At 38.2% G+C, this 16079-nt stretch overlaps 1 protein-coding gene across 4 annotated transcripts in view; it reads left to right on the top strand.

The window, feature by feature from the left end:
• The window catches only part of LOC126419147 (integrator complex subunit 1), a 288378-nt gene that overhangs the window by 224034 nt on the left and 48265 nt on the right, over nt 1-16079 (top strand). For all 4 annotated transcript variants that reach the window (XM_050086288.1, XM_050086260.1, XM_050086280.1 and 1 more), the window contains exons 26-30: nt 4144-4327; nt 4898-5103; nt 9838-9986; nt 12057-12186; nt 14426-14598. In XM_050086288.1, the coding sequence (XP_049942245.1) occupies nt 4144-4327; nt 4898-5103; nt 9838-9986; nt 12057-12186; nt 14426-14598 (842 nt within the window). The remainder of the gene's footprint in view (nt 1-4143; nt 4328-4897; nt 5104-9837; nt 9987-12056; nt 12187-14425; nt 14599-16079) is intronic.

Here is a 16079-nt window from a genome sequence, read left to right as displayed (position 1 = left end):
AGGGCTGCAGTGGAGGTAGATGTTAAATGATAGGCTGTTGGAGAAAAGAGAAGCTTGGAAGAGGCTCTGTGAATGACCTGCATAAGCAGAAACATTTCATGGAGAAGGAGGAGGAGGAGGAGATGATGATGATGATGATGATAATAATAAAAAGAGGGGTGGGGGGAATCAGGGTTATAGGGAGGTTGACAATATTTAAAAGTATGCTGAATGTTAGCTTTGGGGTGGTGCAGAAAATCACTTTCACTGAAGCGAATGTAAAAGAAAGTAGGTCCTTTACAAGCCAAGTGTGGTTAAATTCTAAGTTTGAGGCCTCTTGATAGATGAGAGACTTCTGTAAGGCTCACATTTTTATTAGACTGCTCAGAGTCTGGAGAAGGTATTCAGGAGCAATGAGATTTTAGAAACCTGTGCTTGCCCCAAAACTTATTACCTCCTCCGGGGCATCAGACACTTTTCCTGTCCCTCCATACTCGCCTGTCTGTTAACTGATGATAAACAGACATTCAAGTATTACCTCTCTCTCTCTCTCTCTCTCTCTCTCTCTCTCTCTCTCTCTCTCTCTCTCTCTCTCTCTCTGTGTGTGTGTGTGTGTGTGTGTGTGTGTGTGTGTGTGTGTTTATCGTTGTTGGCAAGTGTGGCATTTATTTTACTTGTTTATGTTAAACCAAAAGCTGTCTTTTTCGGGGAGCTATGTTAAAGTCATACTGAAAGTTGCCCAGTAGTGATGAAATCAGTTTCTTCAAATACAAAGGGCATTGAAAAAGTTTTGCACAGTTGTCTCTGATTTTTTTTTATTTTTTGCAGGAGGAGAATGAAATTTTTTGTGAAAATACTTGGAACATTTAGCTATAAGTTGGTACATAAAAGTATTTTCTTTTATTTACAGGTGAGCCATAATGGACCGTGAAGTAGTCGTCAGGTTGCAACAACAGCTGGTGATGGAGTTCCTCTTCAACACCGAGGATGGCTCTGCTATATCGATTCACAAGAAGTTGCTCTCTGTTTATGGGGAGGACCCAGTGGATCGCAGCGGTATCCATTGGCTGTTGCATAGGTTTAAAGAAGGTGATTTCTCTCTACTGGACAATCCGCGATGTGGTAGAGCATCGAAGGCAGTGAGTGATGTGAATAAGGAGACCATTGATCAAATAATCCAAAATGATAGATATGTGGTGACAAGACTCGTTTGTCATTTCAGCAAGCTGTCGTGTTGTTACACATCTGTCATTTTGGATGATTTGATCAGTGTTCTCCTTATTCACATTACTCACTGCTGTCAATGGTCTACTGCATCGTGGACTGTCCAGTAGAGAGAAATCCCCTTCTTTAAACCTCTGCAACCACCACTGGATACTGCTGTGATCCACTGTGTCCTCCCCATAAACAGGGAGCAACTTCCTGTGAATCGATATGGCAGAGTCGTTGCCGGTCTCAAAGAGGAACTCCATCACCGACTGTTGTTGCAACCTGACATCTACTTCACGGTCCATTAAGTCTCACCTGTAAATAAAAGAAAATACTTTTATATACCAACTTATAGCTAAATATTCCAAGTATGTTCACAAAAAATTTCATTCTCCTCCTGCAAAAACTAAAAAAAGTTAGAGATGACTGTTGTAGGGAAGCAGCCTACTCACGCTGTAGTAAATTCACATCAGTCTTTCCATTATGTGCCAGCCAGTCCGCTGTAACTAGCTCTGACGTCATAAATGTTGCGCAATACTTTTAAAATCAAGTAAATAACCTGAAACGGTTCTAGCGTGTCAGGAGTAATACTAAATTAATATGTGTTGAATATCAGTTCGATAACTTTAACCATTTTCGAAATTTGGACGTTTTTCTGTAAAAATCATTGGCGCAACAGAAAAGAGCTAGAGATTTAAAAATTTATATTTATATTCCTTTTTCATAATTATCTAATAGAAACAGTCTTCTGGATCTCACAAATTAAGATTTTAGTTGAAATTCATGATTTTCTGGTTTTTGTCTTAGAAATTAAGGAAGCAAGATAGATTAAGTAGGTGAATAAATAAGGCTAGGATGTTTAAATTTAAGTAGAATGGAGATCCGCTATAACCATAAAGATGTGAGAAGTTTCATTTGAATAACTATAAAACTATAGCGATAGTGTATCTGCAAAGGGCAAGTTCAGAGCTCGTCTACTGCGTGCAGTGTAATTAAATTAATTCTCTCGCCCAAAATATTTTACTTAGCCACGTCAGACTTTCATTATGATTACTTACCTGTGTTTTGAATGCACATTTAAATTGAGAGCTTCATTTGCCATCAGCAAAAGAAGCTATGATTTATTCAATAACTTAATGTGGTGCATTACTAGCCCAGCGGCTAGTTGGGAGAGCCGATTTGATCAGGTGTTCCCTTAGCCATCCGCACCGCGGCTTTATATATAAGAACGCTGCGCGAGGAAGCAAGGCCCCAGTTCTCTCCAGATGCTGAATAGCACACCATCTGTGTCGGGAGTCGCGTCGCGTCGGTATCATTGCTATAAACAGCCTCGGATGCCGTATTAAGTTACTCGGGATACGCGTAACCATGAAATCATTTTCGAGTGAAGTGTTAATTCTGGGATGACTTTAATTATCTATCTTCAGTTTGCGTATGTCGTATTTTCGCGTGCCGTTGTGGGACAGACATTCTACCATTATTTAGTGTGGCGTTTGATGAACCTAATCATTAAATTATGGCGAGCATTCACTTAAACATTGACTCTGAACTGCTCTGTTAGTCAGATTGTGTGGATTCTTTTTTTTTTTTTTTTTTTTTTTTTTTTTTTTTTTTTTTTTTTTTTTTTTTTTTTTTTTGTGACTTTCAGAATACAGAGAATTTTTAGAAAATCATTTTTTGATTATGAATCCCAGACAATCTCCTAATTTCTCAGAGCTATAAGCTGTAGCTATAAGTGTGTTTCTCAGATGAAGTGGGCACTAGGAATTCTAATTACAGGCTTCACGTTTTGCTAATCACTTTCTGGTTGCCAATATTGTAGTTAGAGAGCCAGTGTTGAGAACGGCAATAGACAGCATAAATAATAGGAACACTTATATAACAATTAATTCAACCACCCGCCGCCACACATATGGTTAATCGGCCGGGAAATGCATCTTTTCTACATTACAATTCTAAATTATATAATAACAGTTTATTCCACTAGCCGCCCCACACTGTGCAAAATTTTTTGAATGCCATTTGCATACTGGGTTGGTAAAATAGGACTTTACTACTTTGGAATGATATAGAAATTTATTGAGATAACTTACAGAATTGGTAGATGTGTCATTCTCTAGCAAACCACCTCAACTTTGACGTAAGTTTCAAGTGCCATTTTGGTTCGATGTGATTTCCATTTGTGATTTGGCTAATATCTCACTTGTAATCAGTTTCTTCCCACACTTGCTGCAGCAAATCGGGTGTAAGCTGTGCAACAGTAGTGTAGATTCGATTTTTCAGGTTGTCTAAATTGTTTGGTAAGGGAGGCACATACACTTGGTCTATAATGAGACCCCAGAGAAAGAAATCAAGGGGTCAAGTCTGGGGAATGAGAGGGCCATGCGGTTAGCCCGTCATGGCCAGTCTGCCGACCTGGGAAGCAATTATCGAGGAAACCTTGAACTTCCATGAGGAAATGATGTGGCACACCATCTTGCCGGTAGTAAACCATCCGATATCTCGGTCATCCTTCATCGATCTATGTCAAACAGTTGTCGCAGAGTTCATTTCATGAAACCAAAACACACAGTGAGCAGGCTATGCACCACTGAAAATAGCAATTTTATCTGTGCACTATGCTGGTGCTCCTGGTGGCAGAATGGGGTAATGATGCCCTACATGATTCAAACTTGAAGTTGTTTGCCACAAAACAGCACATCTACCAATTCTGTAAGTTATCTCAGTAATTTTCTATATCATTCCAGAGTTGTAAGTCCTTTTTGACACACCCTGTAGTTCGTCCTGTTCTTGGTAAATTTGTTGTAACAAACATTTACTGTATGCAATTTATGTAATATTTAACTGAGACTGTTACTTTTTGTTGTCAGTTGTTTGAATTTCTTTTAAATGCCATCATGTTAAGTGCTCCAATTATTTCAAACATAAAATTGTGAATATTTTTTTTTTTTGCAGAATAAGTTAAGTGCCCCATGTGTGAAACAGCTGACAGTAATATGTCAAAAAATTTCTGATGGCCTTTATACTGACAAGTGTCCATTAGCCACAATTACAAAACAGTTTCTGCATAAACATACAATGCCTGAGAAAAAAGCCATGCCATTGAAAAAGCTGGAGCTATCAAAGAGTCCTATGGAAGGTAATATTATTGTTTTCAGATATTTCCTTTCTTGTCCAATAAAACTTCTCTATGATGGTTAGAGAAATTTAAATTACATGTATTGTCAAATAATATGAAAGATTAAAAAAGTAACTACTTTTGGGTAAATGCAGTGGTCAGATGAGCCCCACTTGAAACTGTTAGTACACCAAAGTTTGTAGCATTTAAAGCCTGTTACACACCATGTTCAACACAAGAAAATGAGCACCAACAAAACAATATTACCTTGGGTGTAAATGATACGCAAGTGTCAGCAAACAATATCCAGTCCAGATCATCAAAGGAAGCTTGTGTGCTCTACACTGCAGTGCTTGCCTGAATGTGAGCAGCACGGAGAGCAGTCTGCTGTTGGCCACATACAAACTATCTTTGTTACGGAACATGAGTAGTGCAAATGATGATGGAGTGGTCAGAAGAGATTGTTATGATGCTAATAGAAGAATATCAGAGTGCACATAATATTTTGCTTCTGTATTCCCACTTACCTCAGTGGAAGTACAGTGTTTTTACACTGATAATTTGTTTTGTTAACATATTCTCACTTCTTAGTGTTACAGCAAACACCAATAGCACAATTGGAGCGTGTTGGTCGTCAGTTACTGGATGAGCGCTTGCAGCAGCGTCACACTGGTGAGCTGGTTGAAGCCATGTCTCAGTTGGTGGTGTCAGATACGAGACCCCACTGTCGTGGGATGCTTGTCGACTGGTTAGCAGCTGTTGAGCCTGAAGTTATTGGCTCCTGTCCTCAGTTACAGGTAAGAGCACTGTGGTCAGTTTTACAGATGATTATTAGTTTGTGTGAAAGATTATCCTCAAATATACCAAACTTAGCTACATTTTTGTCATCATAATTATAACAATTTCGCATCAGTATTAAGAAAATGTAATGTGCATTATGCACTGAACAGGTAGTACCCAACAACTAAACCTAATTTTTTGTCGATGATCTAATTGTTTTGGGTGAGACTGAAACAAAGATATGGACCAAACTGGATCTTTAGTGTGAGGGAGATACAATAATGAATCTTTAAATCAGCAAAATGAAGACAGTTAGTTTGGTGTCATGTAGGATCTCTGACAGCTCATCTTAAAATTGGAGATTAAGAGATGGATGTGGTTGCAAGTTCTAATAGATGGATAGTGTTGTTTCCTATGCAACATCAATTAATTGGAAACAGAATACAGAAAACTTGTAAATTCTTCCATGTGGTATATCAGATACTTGAGATAGAATATTTGCACAAGCTTCTAAGATCGATCTGCACAAAACATACCCCTTATCTGTAGTAACATATGAATTAGTAGAAGCAATAGTTAATGTACAGAAACTGGCCATTCTCGGCAACAGAAATGCCTGTTGAAAACAAAGATGTGTTAAAATAAGGAACGAGTATATTGAGATCAGAATTGGAAAGAAGCCTGCTGGAGACACTTGAACTGCAATGATGACAGTGATAGCGTATGAAGAAGATAGCTCCCCCACACAACCCTTTGGGCCTAGTTTTCCCAAGATCTCCTGGGTATAAGACAAAGAGAAAGATCTCATGATCACTGGGAGAACCAGTCACTTGCAGATCTTAAAGCTTGAGATGCTGACTGCATCAGAGAAATGAGCAACAGGGCGGGAGGACAGTACTTTGTTAACAGCATAAAATGATAAAATTCTACCATCTTTATATTCAAACTAATAGCAAATCAATTTTTTTTCTGCCAATATATGAACTGCAGGTTCTAAGATCAAAAATGTTTCCATTAGCCTTGCTGCAGTTACTCACTTTCACTTGAAAAGCTAAGATTTAGGTGGTACCACATAAAAAGTGAATACTGATTTCTGAAGGAAGCCAACAATTCTATGTAATCGTACTAAAAATAATTTATTGTCTGCCACAATCACTTGTTGATAACCTCAATGTTGAGTGGCCATAAGCTCCTTTCGTTCTGCCACAAGTGATTTTCACTTGTAATAGAAACTGACAAGTGTAAATTTGTTTTGATAAAATTATACATGATTTCTAACTGCCTGCTTTTATCTGACACATGTGGAAGTCACATTTTGAAAGGGGAGAAAAAACACCAGAAAAATAGCATTAAAATATGTGGTGACATAAAGCCTTCTTTAAATTATTTGCAAGGGTGGAATCAGATGTGATAATGGATTGGGGGGGGGGATGAGGAAATATTATCGCTCACCTATAGCTTATTGGTATATTATTAGGTAGCCATACTGCCCCTACCCCTCCATATCTCTCTCTCTCTCTCTCTCTCTCTCTCTCTCTCTCTTTCACTGTGTGTAAATGTCACCTTTTAAGTGTCCACCCCTGGTAGCTGAGTGGTCAGTGTGACGGAATGTTAGACCTAACGGCCCGGGTTTGATTCCCAGCTGGGTTGGAGTTTTTGTCCGCTCAGGCACTGGGTGTTGTGTTGTTCTTATCATCATCATTTCATCCCCATCAACACGCAAGTTGCCGAAGTGGCGTCAACCCAAAAGACTTGCACCAGGCTAACGGTCTACCCGACAGGAGGCCCTAGCCACACGGCATTTCCATTACCTTTTAAGTCCTCGTTTTACTACTTCTGCTGAAAGCCAGCTCTCTCACTGCCCTGAGCATCTTAGGCCCTCCCTGTTGCTACATCCATTTTCTCAACTAGTAAACATTCGGTGTTACTGCAGCTGCAAATGGGTTTGTGGGTGTCTTATGTGGTTGTCTGAGGTAATGTGTGTATGAGCTCCAAAGCTCGGTAATGACTCTTTGCTTTTGTGAGTATTGGGCCACCATGCATCCATCATCTACAAATGAGTGGTTCCATCATCTCATTTTCATTTCTTCTGTTCAGAGAGATGGATTATGTAGACGGGATTAGTAAAAATAGAATTGCTGCCAAGACTCAATTATTGCATTTTGCTGGGTCAAACAGAAGTGAGGATGAGAAACATGCTTGTGCTAAATGAAGGAGTCTACTACCCTGAAATCAGTATATTTACTTAAGGTTGCTTGTTTTGCTAAACAGTGACATATGTTCATGTGTGGTGTTCGGAAAGGGCTACTCAGGAAAGTAGCTTTACAAATTTCAAATTTTGTGCATTTTCATAAAATGTAGTTTTTTTTATTGTTGTTTTCATATTTTATTATATGGATGATACGATATTGTCTTTATTATCAGTCACATTTTGTCAATAGCGGGGAATCTTCTAACTCAACATCTGTAACAAAAGTGTGTTGCTAGTTTCTAGATTTTATCAAATAATGATTAAAGTAGTCTTCTGAGTGCCAAATTTGAATAAATTTCTGTTCACTAATATGTGTTTTCTTCAGTAACTGAATCCAGCGCATTAATGATTTTGATATACAGCAGCAGTGTGACAAACATTCTAGCTCATAATATAATGTAAACGTATATCTAAAAACAAAGATGATGTGACTTACCAAACAAAAGCGCTGGCAGGTCGATAGACACACAAACAAACACAAACATACATACAAAATTCAAGCTTTCGCAACCAACGGTTGCTTCATCAGGAAAGAGGGAAGGAGAGGGAAAGACGAAAGGATGTGGGTTTTAAGGGAGAGGGTAAGGAGTCATTCCAATCCCGGGAGCGGAAAGACTTACCTTAGGGGGAAAAAAAGGACAGGTATACACTCGCATACACCCACATATCCATCCGCACATACACAGACACAAGCAGACATTTGTAAAGGCAAAGAGTTTGGGCATTGGAATGGCTCCTTACCCTCTCCCTTAAAACCCACATCCTTTCGTCTTTCCCTCTCCTTCCCTCTTTCCTGATGAAGCAACCGTTGGTTGCGAAAGCTTGAATTTTGTGTGTATGTTTGTGTGTGTATCGACCTGCCAGCACTTTTGTTTGGTAAGTCACATCATCTTTGTTTTTAGATATATTTTTCCCACATGGAATGTTTCCCTCTATTATATCCATATAATATAAATGGATAGATAAAAAAGGTACCCACTAAGTGGTGGCAGGGGCATGTGTGCCTCCCCCCCCCCCCCCCCCCCCCCCCCCCGCACACACACACACACAAGGATGTAACCTGAAGGAAGATAAATGTATTATTCACTTCCTCTCTTAGTCATTTATGTGGTTACACAATGTTCTTACTATTCATATTTAAATTAATGTGTACTTACAGGGAGAGGTCCTCAGCAGTGGGATTGACTTTTTGGAACCGACTGTACGAAGATGTAGGTTGAGATCACAGGTATCACACCCTGCAGCCATTCACATTGTTGGGCCCTCACATGCATGTAATTGACAAAAAATACTGGAATTTTGTGTGTTGCTCAGTAGCATTAAAGAAAGTAGTGTTAAATAGACTGTGTGGTGTAATGAATAGTGTAATTCTTTCACATGGAAAAGGGCGTGGGGTTTGAATCTTGTCAGGTACTTTAAATATTTTTAAATTTTTATTGAGGTGAATGTGATCATTTTTTAATTCAGTTAATTGGTTTAAATGTAGTTTTTTATTTCTGTTTGTTTGTCATGTCGTTTTATTGATCATATCAACTTCTTCATTTGCTCTCATTTTTCTTCCTATCATTCTTTTTGTGCTTTAAATCTTTCTTCATGTGATTTTAATTAATTTTTTGTATTAATTTTGATTTAATTTATTTTATTTTATCATCCTGTCTTTCCATAATTTGCTTTAATTTCGCTTTACTTGCAATGCCATCTTTTGTTTAAATCTTGACCTGTGATATTTTGTCCATAGTGCAATAGGAATTTAAGCTGTTTTAAATGTCTGTATGATGATTACAACAAAAAAGTATTGTAACAAAAAATACATATTTGACTCCATTAAATAGATTATCCTGTCTTGTTTTTTTTTTTTTTTTTTTTTAACCAATAGATTGGCATTTTCAAATACTTAAATATTATAACAGGTATATATACTTATAACACACACACAAAACTTCAGAGTGGATAAAAATGACACGAAGAAAGAAACAAGAACAAATGAAAAAACTCATACGGTAACTAAAATGATGTGAGAGAAGACTAGAAATAAATAAATAAATAAATAAATTTAAACCAATTAAGTGAATAACAATGATGATTAGTGTCATTTCTACAAAAATTTAAAAATAAAAAAAATAAGAAGCACCTGATAAGATTTGAACTCGTGACATTCTGCATGTGAAGGCCTTACCCTATCCTTTACTCCACACAACCAGTCTATATAAATCACTGTTTGAGTGTTGTGTAAAATTCTGAATTCTTGTTTTGTTGATTACTCGCAAACGAATGCTCACCAGGATGAATGGATGCAGGGTGTTATATCTAGGATCTTAATCTACGTCATGGTATAGATGGTTTCAAAAAGTCAATCGTACCACTGGGATCTGCCCTTGTTAGTTATGTTTCAGCTGTTGGCAAGTGTAACTGTTCTATACTTTTGTTCATGTAGTGATAACTTATTTTATTCATTAGAATCTTTGCAAAAGGTGAGTGTTTAAATTTGTCATATCTGCAGATGCAGCTGTTATTTTCAAAGACAGAATGTGGCAATAGTGGAGTGACACAAACTTGCCGCCCATATCTTCTGACACTACTAGCCCATCGAGCTTCTTGGTCGACTCTGTTCCATTGTGTTCAGAGACTGCTGAATAAGTTTGAAATGAGGTACTTTTTTAGTTTGCTTTTTTCTTACTGTAATAAATGTAAGACTGAATATATAATATCAGTACTACAACTTAATAACTATTCATCCTTACGAAGCATTAATTTTATAATCAAAAGCGTTACTTGTTACTTATCAACTTTTATTTATGTTTGACATATTTTGCATTATGTGAATTTGATGGAGATATTTTATTAGTCTCTTTCAACCAGCAGTAAATATAGGTAATATTTTATTGTATTATTTGCATGAACACAGGTGTTCCTCAGTTGGTTTTGCTGCTCTTACAGTGGCTGGTCCTGGCGGAGGTTCGAGTCCTCCTTCGGGCATGGGTGTGTGTGTTTGTCCTTAGGATAATTTAGCTTAAGTAGTGTGTAAGCTTAGGGACTGATGACCTTAGCAGTTAAGTCCCACAAGATTTCACACACATTTGAACTTTTTTTTTGCTCTTACAGTGGCTGTGTTTGGAGATAAAATTGTCTGCTTTATGCAGACAACTGTTTCTTCATGCAAAGCCAAACAGGACACAAAGGCTCTGAAACATGTTTGGGTTTAAATAAAAAAGAAGATTGTTTACCTAACAGGCAGACCTTACATCGTGTAATCTGGATACACACTCTTTTTATATAAATGTTGTTGAGTTGCTAATAGAAGAAAGGGATGTCAAAATCAGTGCCTAAAGAAATGTTGACACAGTACTGTGGTAGCACACATTTATTTACATTGTTACTTAATAGAACACTAGCGCAATTGTGCAACAGCAGAATTAAAGTGACACACTTGATTAGTGACAAAGAAAGGCTAATAAATCCTTACATGTGTGACATAATGAAAATGAGAATGAAAGTACGGGGACCTTTCTCAATCAACTGTCCACATCTTTCCATAGACATCAGGGTTCAAGCAGAATATTTGTAAGTTTCACTTGACAGTCATGCGAACAAAGACAACAGGACAACAGCTGTTGGTGTATATCATAAGATGGAGAGGGAATTTACAGCTGATTGTGTCCTTTCTGAGCAAATGCTCTCACTCGATGAACATTCATGTACCTCTTGCTGCCTGTTACTTGTGGCTGTCCTCTGACACTGACAGTAAAGGCACTACTAGTAGACTAGCCTTGTGTGGACATTTTAATGCTAATTATAACATTTGCTTTTGTGTGCAGTAATATATGCTTTGTGTAAATATATATGTATGATCCCTTTTAATTTACACTGCCTTGTCTTTTTGCAACAGTCTGCAACTGCATGCAGCTAGTTATGATTTTTTGTATAGTGTGTCCCTAGAAGATACACAACTCAGTTAATTTTATCTTAACACCCATTGCAAAGACTCTGTTTAGTAGCACAAAAGGTCTCTTGTTTCAAAAGGAAAATTTGCTGTAGAAAACGGTTAAATTACAGGGAGACAGTAAGTCTGACAAGTACTTGCCTTCCAGAAGGTGAAATTCCAGTATTGCTGATACACATATATGGATATATGGAAAACTATCCTAGCTTTTGGAGGTGTTAGTTCCTTCCTAATCCTGTTGTGTAGATGAGGGGATACACAAGTGAAGGGGGAGAGTGCTGGACTCAGTTCTATCTCAAGGATAGTTCACTGGGATACAATGTACCAGCTTCAGTCCATGGATGAAAAGAGGACAGAGTTAACGTCCTGTCTTCTTGGGGTCAGAATGGTCTGCTTCTATCTTCTAATCATCCCCATTACTCCCTGAGGAATGAGCTAATAGTTCTGAAAGCTAGACAGTTTCATTGTCTCTTTTATGTGTATTGGCATTACTGGAGTTTTGCCTCCTGAAGGTAAGTACTGACAAACTATTCTGTCTTATTGTAATTCAGAAAAGTATTTTTGTCCTGCATATACAAGATAAGCTGTTAAATTTCCCTACAGCTCTTTCAGTATTGTAAACTATCATTTCCTTTGATTTACCTAAGACATGGATTATAAGGATCTTCATATATTTGTGGTCGTCATTATTATTGGACTCTGGGGAATTATTGTTAATGTCAACCTTAAATACACTCTTGATATTTATTTTTCATAATATCTTATGTTAACACCATTAGGTATCATCCTACAGCTGTTCTGGATTTCATGTGGGCACTCACTTGCAACCCCAAACTTTGGCAAGGACGCGAAAAGTTCACACCGAAGCATTACTCTCAGGAAGATGTTCTCAACCTTACACAAGAACAGGTATGATCTCATTAGAATAATGAAATTACTACTCTATGTTTATCAGATCTTTACTTTCAACTTTCTTTCTGTGCATACAGATATTTTTGATAGTATGACAAAGGAAACCAAGAGATAAAAGTAAATACTACTCAATATTGTGTTTTCCTCTCTTGCAGAATGCATTGTTCAGGCACAAATTGCTTTTAGTGGACCATGTGATAAAATCAAAGTATTATACTCACAGATGGTGTACTGAATGAAACAAGAAAAACTCTTAAAAGCTACAAAGTGACAGGGCACAGGTTCAGACAAAATCCACTCTAGAGTCTCTTAGGCATTGTGGTAAAGCCAACACACTTACAATAGAACCTCGCTAATTGGACCTCGAATGGTTCGACTTCCTGCTTAGTCTGACCATCCTACTTCTGGTGTTTTTGTTACAAACAAGGGCTGCTGCTACAGCACTTGTTGATGGCTCATAATCTGCAATATGCATCAGTAGGCAGTTGACCATTGCTAAGTGCAATAGTTCGACCAGTTTTAGTATGAAATAACTTGTTTCTAAATCAATCAGTAGGTGTTGCTGTGCAAGCATTTATTTTATAAAGTAGTGACAGTGTGTAAAACTAAACATAAACAGTCTCTCTGTCCATACAACTGGATGTTGAGCTTAGTGACATGAGAGTGGATCAGTACAGCTGACGTTGACTGGACAACAGAAGCAGAATTAATTGATGACCAAATCATTGATGCTGTTGCTCTAACAACTGATGAGAACGAGAAAAGTGATGGCAACAAAGACAATGAACCTACGTCTCGAGTTCCACATACAGATGCAAAAAAATTCATTTGATATATCCCTTCAGTATGTTGAACAAAGATCTAAGTCTCCCTCAATAGCCATTTTGTGAATTAAGAAATGGCAGTAAATGTGACAAAATTAATATTGTGGTCTGCGAAGCGAAAAAACATCACAGAGTTTATTTGTCCTGCTTAAGAACAGAACATTTTTAACTCTGTGATTTCTTATTTTAAATAGTTAAGTGCAAATCAGTTGTGTGTCAATATAGTACTGTAATGAGGTATCTAATAAACTCTCACTCACAATAATAATATCTTGTCTTAAGATACTGATGTATTTTAAAGTACAGGCACTACCGTAAATTACTCTTGCGTGTAAGATTTTTTGTGTGTACCAATATTTTCTTTTTGGTTTGTTACTATTTTAACATGCAACAGTATTTCAGGCAGTATTTCCAGTTGAAGATTAAAGTTGTACTGTTCTGTTTTCTAATGTTACAGGTCAGTAAATAGGACAGGTTTTGCACCTGGGTGTTCCACAGGGGTATGATTCTCATGGCAAGGGGTTGGGATTGGTAGTGGCATAGTGATGGACTAGAATGTTGTCAAGGTTGGGTGGGCAATGGAACATCACTTTAGGTGGTGGAAATATCTTGGGTTGGATGTTCCTCATTTCAAGGCATGACAATAGGTACCCAAAGCCCCGACGAAGGATATGGTTCAGTTTTTCCAGTCTTGGGTGGTACTGGGTGACAAAGGGGACTCTCCTTTGTGGCTGGTTTTTTGTGGGGGTAGGGGAACTGATGTTGTGGGGGGAAATGGCACAGGAGACCTGTTTGCAAACTAGGTCTGGGGGATAGTGCCTATCTGTGAAGGCCTCGGTGAGACCCTCAGCGTACTGAGCAAGGGAGTTTTTGTCACTGCAGATACACCGTCCTCGGGCAGCCAAGCTATGGCCTCCTCCTCTCTGATGGCTCCATCCACATCTATGTCCACATTAAACCCACCAACCACCAACAGTACCTGCATTTTGACAGCTGTCATCCCTTTCACACCCAGGTATGGTATATATGCAGTGACAAATCTTCCTTGCTCTGCTTAAAAGAAGCAGACAATGGATTTCTACAGATGTATTTTCTTCTCACATAAATTATGGAAAAAGAATTGGAAATGGGGGAGGGCAGATGGTATGAATCTGACTGCAGAATGGTTTACTGCCACTGACTTATATTGTGCATAAGGATCATGAAGTAAGATAAGGAAAATTAGGGTTCATAGGGAGACATATTCACAGTAATTTTTTCCTCAACTCTGTTTGTGAGGGAAACAGGAAAGGATTAACTACTAGTAATACATGGTACACTCCGCAATGGACAATGTAGATGAAGATACTATTTATATATTAGTTCAATGTACAGTTTCATTCAAATTGCTATTTCTTTTTGTGTGTGCACAGTTATTGGTGTTGGTGGAGTATATTGTGGAAGAAGCAGTGATGACATCTGGTGTTGGCGAATATCAAGACAAAATGGAACTGCGACTACCACTGATGTTACAGTGCTTGTCTCAGGATGAGGATCGAGCACTTGTTGCTCAACATTTAATTACAGTAGCTGCTGCAAAGAATGGGTTTGTATTAAACAAATATTATTTGAATGTGGCATTTAGTTAGCTGTGTTGTGTCATTAGAAGTAAATTGTTTACAGGTTAATGATACAGATATTTTATTGTAAATAATTTAGGAGTGAAGCTAAGAACCCCCCCCCCCGCACACACACACACACACACACACACACACACACACACACACACACACACACAAAACCTGTACACCTAACATGTGCCAGCTGAATAAACTGCATTGGTACTGCAGTTCTGCACAGCTTGACTGGTGTGAGGGATGATGACAGGTAAAGTGATTAAGGATAGAAAGGAGCAGGGAGTAGAGGAAAGGGTTGAGGAATGCACACGTTTGCGCATGCCGCCCCCCCCCCCCCCCCCAACTCACACACACACACACACACACACAGGTATATTCTGTAACCCACTGAACTCATTATGTCTTCTTTGGCAGCCCCTGAGTCACCTGTGGAAAAACCTGCCTCACACTATCTCACTACCCCATCACCACATCATGCATCCTTCCCTTAATCTCTTCACCCTAAAGAGTTGAACACTAGTGTACATATTGTGTTTTGTTGCATGTTCCTGTGTGGAAAACGTCAGCTATAGGTGAGTGATTGTCTTTCCTTTAATTTATGTAGTATTCCATGCAAAAATTTCCGTTGTTATAAAATACCATGGTGTAACACTTGGTAGAGATAAGAAATGGCATGACCACGCAGGCTCAGTCACGTATAAAGTAGATGGCAGACTTTAGTTGACTAGTGGAATATTAGCAAAATGCAATCAGTCTACAAAGGAGATTGCTTACAAATCACTTGTATGGCCCACTCTAGAATATTGCACAAGTGTGCGAGACCTGTACCAAATAGCACTAACAGAGAATTTTGAATGTATATGGAGGTCAGCATGAAGGTCACAACTTTGTTTGAGCCATGGAAGAGTGTAACAGAGATGTTAAAGAAACCAAGCTGACAGACACTTGAGGATAGACATGAACTACCCCAAGAAAGTGTATTTACAAAGTTTTCAAGAATCAGCTTCAAATTAATACTCTAGGAATATACAGGGTGTTTCAAAATGAATACATGGGTTTTAAGGCTTGATAGCATTTATTACATTCAACTTACAGTTATAAAAATACATCAAATGAAAGAGCAACTCAAACAGATTTGTTTGTATACCCGTGCACAAAGGGTAGAGTGTGGAATGACCAAGAATGAATGGAAAAAATAATGAATGAGTGAGAGTCTATCACATGTAGTCTCAAGATATCAGTTCGTCCTTGTCGGTTGTAGTTGTTAAAAGCTCTAAAGCCTACAGACTACAGTTTATGTGCCAACTTCGCAAAAGAAATTTTGCTGTGTGAGTTGAAGATTTTCTGGATCGTGTTGTCTTCAGTGGTGAATCGACATTTCACCTAAACGGAAATGTGAACACACGTAATGTGTGTATCTGGAGGTCAGCAGATCCTCAAGAGTTGGTAC

Source organism: Schistocerca serialis, chromosome 1 (assembly GCF_023864345.2).
Source record: "Schistocerca serialis cubense isolate TAMUIC-IGC-003099 chromosome 1, iqSchSeri2.2, whole genome shotgun sequence".
NCBI lineage: Eukaryota > Metazoa > Arthropoda > Insecta > Orthoptera > Acrididae > Schistocerca > Schistocerca serialis.
The sequence above is the reverse complement of the archived record's forward strand: the minus strand, read 5'-3'. Positions and strand labels throughout refer to the sequence as shown.